General features: G+C 34.3%; 1 protein-coding gene across 1 annotated transcript in view; it reads left to right on the top strand.

The window, feature by feature from the left end:
* TRDN (triadin) overlaps positions 1 to 6,705 on the top strand; it is a 377,062-nt gene that overhangs the window by 338,266 nt on the left and 32,091 nt on the right. The window contains exons 35-37 of the mRNA XM_032274890.1: positions 1,428 to 1,463; positions 2,208 to 2,252; positions 5,165 to 5,188. Of these exons, the coding sequence (XP_032130781.1) occupies positions 1,428 to 1,463; positions 2,208 to 2,252; positions 5,165 to 5,188 (105 nt within the window). The remainder of the gene's footprint in view (positions 1 to 1,427; positions 1,464 to 2,207; positions 2,253 to 5,164; positions 5,189 to 6,705) is intronic.

The following is a 6,705-nucleotide window of genomic DNA, read 5'->3' on the forward strand; positions in this document are numbered from 1 at the left end:
CAATAACCAAACAGCATGGTACTGGTACCAAAGAAGATACACAGGACAATAGAACAGAACAGAGGCCTCAGAAATAACACCACACATCTACAACCATCTGATCTTTAAGAAACCTGACAAAAACAATGGGGAAAGGATTCCCTATTTAATAAATGGTTTTGGAAAAATTGTCTATCCATATGTAGAAAACTGAAACTGGACCCCTTCCTTACACCTTATGCAAAAACTAACTCAAGATAGATCAAAGACTTAAATGTAAGCCCTAAAATCATAAAAACCCTAAGAGAAAACCTAGGCAATACCACTTAGGACATAGGCATGACAAAGACTTCATGACTAAAACACCAAAAGCAATTGCAACAAAAGCCAAAATTGACAAATGGAGATCTAATTAAACTAAAGAGCTTCTGCAGAGCAAAAGAAACTATCATCAGAGTGACCAGGCAACCTACAGAATGGGAGAAAATGTTTGCAATCTATCCATCTGACAAAGGACTAGTATCCAGAATCTACAAAGAACTTAAACAAATTTATAAGAAAAAAAACAACCCATCAAAAAGTGGACGAATAGGAACACACATGTCTCAAAAGAAGACATTTATGCAGCCAACAAACATATGAAAAAGAACTGATCATCACTGGTCATTAGAGAAATGCAAATCAAAACCACAATGAGATACCATCTCATGACAATTAGAATAGCCATCATTAAAAGGTCATGAAACAACAGATGCTGGAGAGGCTGTGAAGAAATAGGAACACTTTTACACAGAAGGTAGGAGTATAAATTAGTTTAACCATTTTTGAAGACAAAGTGAAGATTCCTCAAGGATCTAGAACCAGGAATATCATTTGATCCAACAATCCCATTACTGGGTGTATACCCAAAAGATTATAAATGATTCTGCTATAAAGGCACATGCCCATGTATGTATATTTAAGCACTATTTATAATAGCAAAGACTTGGAACCACCCAAATGCCCATCAATGATAGACTGGATAAAGAAAATGTGACACATATGCACCGTGGAATACTATGCAGCCATAAAAAAGAATGAGTTCATGTCTTTTCAGGGACATGAATGGAGCTGGAAACCATCATTCTCAGCAAACTAAAACAGGAACAGAAAACCAAACACTGCATATTCTCACTCATAAATGGGAGATGAGCAATGAGAACATATGGACACAGGGAGGGGAACATCACACACTGGGATCTCTTGGGGGATGTGGGGCTAAAGGAGGGATAGCATTAGGAGAAATACCTAATGTAGATGTTGGATTGATGGGTGCAGCAAATCACCATAAAACATGTAACACCTATGTAACAAACCTGCATGTTCTGCACATGTATACCAGAACTTGAAGTATAATTAAAAAGATAAATAAATAAATATATTACCCTGTTACTATTTCTTCTATACAGAAAAAGCCGACATGAAGCACCATAAAGAAGAAAAAGGTAATTTTTTAAAAGAATGAAAAATAGAATGCGAAGCCCTGAAGCTAAAATACTTTAATCAAAATGTATTTATATCATTTGGAAAAAAAACAAAAAACCATTTTTTTTAATGTATGTGATGAGTGCAAGTCTGATTAAAAGAAGAAATATGGTAGTTAATTGGTGGATATGAAGTAACGGCTTTGTCAAAGCAGCAATGGATGGCAGGCCAATGCATGCAAATAAGCATTGATTTATTGTGCTGTTGATGAGGAAGGTAGAAACTGAATCACAATGATGCCTTTTTTCTTAACATTGGGTTTATTTATTTAGCAAACTACACCATATAATATGACAATTACTGATTTGAGTATAACTATCCGAAAAGCTTACAAAGGTCTTCATTGTCAAAGAAATAATCTGTTGGATCATAAGGAGAACATTCTTAGACATGTAAGAATAATTGTCAATGACAAAATAACTTTTTTTGTTTTTCTCCAAATCCAGCTAATCAGAATGACCCAATTAATTTTCTTCCTACATTCAGGTTATACCTCTGTTTATAAAACAATGTTTAGTGCTAACACTTATTTTTGTTAAGTACCAGTTGGATAGAAGACAAAATTTTTGAAAATCACCTTGAGAAAATATTTATAACACTTAAATTATCCTCATGTCTTTAAAGCTTAGCATTGTATTGAGACAAAGTTTTTATGAAAATTTATTTTAAATTTATATTTTAATTTACATTTTCCTTATTGACAGTCTCAACAAGAAAAGAAAGTCTTCAATTACACAATATGACAAAAGGTAATCTTGAATTACATAAGTACTATATTGGTATGGAAATACCTGAATTATGTTGTTGCTTAATATTAAAATTAAATTATTTTGAAACAAAGAAATCTAGAAGATACACACTTCTAGTAGCAGAGGAAGTGGACAGGTAGAAAATCTAGCAGAAAGCTTATATTTCAATAGAAAATAAGAAAATGCAAAGAAATCAGAACTGTTAGCAGCATATAAGGTGACCAAAATATTCTGTCACACATCAGAAGAAAACGTTTACAATTACAAAAGACTTTTAGCATAAGTAATGTCAAAAATAATATGGTAGTGAAAATAAATGTAACTGGGATTTATTTTATCTATGACTAAATAACATGTAGTTAATATCATGAATATACTTTTTATTATTTATAAATTCAACCTTTAAATTAATTCTACCTGGACACAAAATGGGCAAATGCCAGCATGCACAATGCAGATTTTTTTTTCTTAAAAAGAGGATGATGAATGATCTATTTGCTGATATTATTATCATAAAACTATAAATTAAGCTTATGACTAAATTATGTAGGCTTATGCAAATTCAATTACTTAAAAAAGTGCTTTAAATTCTAAGGTGGTAGGTAAACATATCATAACTAAGCCAACTATTTTCATTCATAGCAAATCCATAGATCTCTAGTAGGGGGAGGAAAAGCTTTGTTTTTCACTGACTCCCTTTTCACTGCTCACTGTGGTGTGTATTCCTGAAATGACTAGACATATCTAGACATACCATTTCACGTAAAATTATTAATAATGTATTTATAGGTATCACTAATATTAAGAGATAAAACTTTCAATAGAAGGGCAAATTACATTTGTATAATAATATAGGAGCACAATTTTTATATTGAAAGATTCTTTTTAAAATATTGTTTAATATCCTTTGAGATAATCAGCCAGAAGGATGAAAAAAATACTTAATTAGAAAGTACATGGCTGTATCTTTTTCCATTATTAGTTTACTTAATCATTAGTAAAGCCCAGTTATCATGCCCAGTTTAAAGACCCGGTAAGTACAATGAAAGTAAATCTAACATCTCAAGAGTGTTTATATGGTACAGACAAGATTTGGCTCCAAGTTTGAATGTTTCCAAACACTATAATGGTTAAGGCCATCGATTCACACTTCATTATTCTATTATGCTGCTGTAAATAAAAGGGAAAATTTTCTGCCAATCAGAGCAGTCCAAGGATAGAGCATATTCCGCTTTGCCTCCAAGGGGATGATCTATTAGAGATCTGATTGGAGGAAACCTCTGTAACTCATCTGTAACACAGGGATTCAGAATTTGGATTCAGACTTCTTAGTCTGTTATGTGAATCTATCATTTTAATGTCTTCATATTGTAAAAACACAGTGAAGAAAAATGATTACATATGAAAGCACAAAGTCCTGCCGGGTGCGGTGGCTCAAGCCTGTAATCCCAGCACAGTGGGAGGCCGAGGCGGGTGGATCACGAGGTCAGGAGATCGAGACCATCCTGGTCAACATGGTGAAACCCCGTCTCTACTAAAAATACAAAACATTAGCTGGGCATGGTGGCGCGTGCCTGTAATCCCAGCTACTCAGGAGGTTGAGGCAGGAGAATTGCCCGAACCCAGGAGACGGAGGTTGCGGTGAGCGGAGATCGCGGGGGAAAAAAAAAAAAGAAGCACAAAGTCGAACCCAGAGATAGTTGAGAGCAGGCATATTCTTATTCATTCCTTCGTTTAACAGATAGTTTATTGTATTCGGTGAAAGTTTATTTTTTCCCTAAATTCCTGTCTTCCTAATCAAAGGTAATATTTTTAAAGAAAAAAAAATAACATGTTAGTCTTAGTGAAACAGTTTTCTAAACTGTTTACTTCATAATTTTATGCATGAAACATACTACTGTAATAATACTAAACATATGTGTCCCAGCTGAAAGTGTGTTTTAGAAAATTAGAAATAACCTAATTTTTATAAATTTTTAATCCTTAGGTTTATGTTAGAAACTCTACAAATCTCAAAAGAAATCATGTAAAGCAGGTTGCTTAAAAATTATATTTTCTAGCCTGGCTCTTTAAATGAGACTAACGTTAGAATGGAGATGTTACTAGTCTTGTTCAAGAAGTTAGAATGTCTGCTCTAGTATTTGAGACAATAATTTCACCTTAGTTATTTTGTCCATACAGTTTAATAGAAAAGCATAGTTCGTTGAAGGAGAATAACATCTCATGGAAATAAATAAATTATTATTAAAAGTAAACTTATTTTGCATGTTGCTTTTTAAGATTTATTTTCTAGTCTGGTAATTATTTATCTGTTAAAGAAAATTAATTCTAAATATATTTTATAAAATTTGGGAATTTAAAATAAAATATTTAGCTGTTACATAATACAAAGTAATTTTATTCAAGTTAAGTATAATAATAGTTGAGCCCAAACACTTAATTTAACAAAGATTCTGATTTAGTAAGAGTATTTAAAAAGCATATATATTTTGTGACCCTTTGATGAATAGCTTTTCTTGATAACTGACATATTTTCTTAGATAAAATAGATTAACCAAGATATTCAAAGATCAGCCAGGCATAGTGATTCACACCTGTAATCCCAGCTACTTGGGAGAAAGGGGAGGGAGGATTGCTTGAGCACAGGGAATTTGAGGCTGCAGTGAGCTATGATTGTACTACTTCATGTCAGCCTGGGCAACTGAGACCCCATTTCTAAATAAAAATTTTAAAACAATTAAAAATTAAACAAAGACTCATGTTGACAGGCAATAGAGGATTATATTTCTTCATTGACTCTTAAATAATAAACAAGAAACAAAATAATTCAATATTTTTAAAAAGTCCACCAATGTATAATTTCCTTGCATTTTATCTCAGTTAAACAGAACTTATTTATCTTCTCTTTTTAGCAGAAAAACCTGCAAGAGTATCAAGTAAGTATAGTTTGTATTAATGAGTTTTTTGATACATAGTATCAATTTTAAGATGAAATTCATGAAATATTTATATTTTTGATGTGTCCAGAGTTAGTTTATTCTACACTAAATCCTCTGACAGTAATTTGTTAGCTTTTATCTTTACTTTTTTTTTTTTTCCCTTTATTTATTTTATTGCATTTTACATTTTGGGGTACATGTGAAGAACATGCAAAATTGTTGCATAGGAACACACGTGGCAGTGTGATTTGCTGCCTTCCTCCCCATCACCTACATCTGGCATTTCTCCCCTTGCTATCTCTCCCCAGCTTCCCACCCCCCACCGTCCCTCCCCTATTTCCCCCCAACTGACCCCAGTGTGTAGTGCTCCCCTCCCTGTGTCCATGTGTTCTCATTGTTCAACACCCGCCTATGAGTGAGAACATGCGGTGTTTGATCTTCTGCTCTTCTGTCAGTTTGCTGAGAATGATGGTTTCCAGGTTCATCCATGTCCCTACAAAGAACCCAAACTCATCGTTTCTGATGGCTGCATAATATTCCATGGTGTATATGTGCCACATTTTCCCTATCCAGTCTATCGTCGATGGGCATTTGGGTTGGTTCCAGGTCTTTGCTATTGTAAACAGTGCTGCAATGAACATTCGTGTACACGTGTCCTTATAGTAGAACGATTTGTAATCCTTTGGATATATACCCAGTAATGGGATTGCTGGGTCAAATGGAATTTCTATTTCTAGGTCCTTGAGGAATCGCCACACTGTCTTCCACAATGGTTGCACTAATTTACACTCCCACCAACAGTGCAAAAGTGTTCCTATTTCTCCACATCCTCTCCAGCATCTGTTGTCTCCAGATTTTTTAATGATCGCCATTCTAACCGGCGTGAGATGGTATCTCAGTGTAGTTTTGATTTGCATTTCTCTGATGACCAGTGATGATGAGCATTTTTTCATATGTTTGTTGGCCTCACATATGTCTTCTTTTGAGAAGTGTCTGTTCATATCCTTTGCCCACTTTTGAATGGGCTTGTTAGTTTTTTTCTTGTAAATCTGCTTTAGTTCTTTGTAAATTACGGATATCAGCCCTTTGTCAGATGGGTAAACTGCAAAAATTTTTTCCCAATCTGTTGGTTGCCGATTCACTCTAATGATTGTTTCTTTTGCTGTGCAGAAGCTGTGGAGTTTGATTAGGTCCCATTTGTCTATTTTGGCTTTTGTTGTCAATGCGTTTGGCGTTTTGGTCATGAAGTCCTTGCCTACACCTACGTCCTGAATGGTTTTGCCTAGATTTTCTTCTAGGGTTTTTATGGTGTTAGGTCTTATGTTTAAGTCTTTAATCCATCTGGAGTTAATTTTAGTGTAAGGTGTCAGGAAGGGGTCCAGTTTCTGCTTTCTGCACATGGCTAGCCAGCTTTCCCAACACCATTTATTGAACAGGGAATCCTTTCCCCATTGCTTGTTTTTGTCTGGTTTGTCAAAGATCAGATGGTTGTAGATATGTTGTGTTGCCTCCGA

Source organism: Sapajus apella, unplaced genomic scaffold (genome assembly GCF_009761245.1).
Source record: "Sapajus apella isolate SASKATOON/1434 unplaced genomic scaffold, GSC_monkey_1.0 scaffold6, whole genome shotgun sequence".
Taxonomy (NCBI): domain Eukaryota; kingdom Metazoa; phylum Chordata; class Mammalia; order Primates; family Cebidae; genus Sapajus; species Sapajus apella.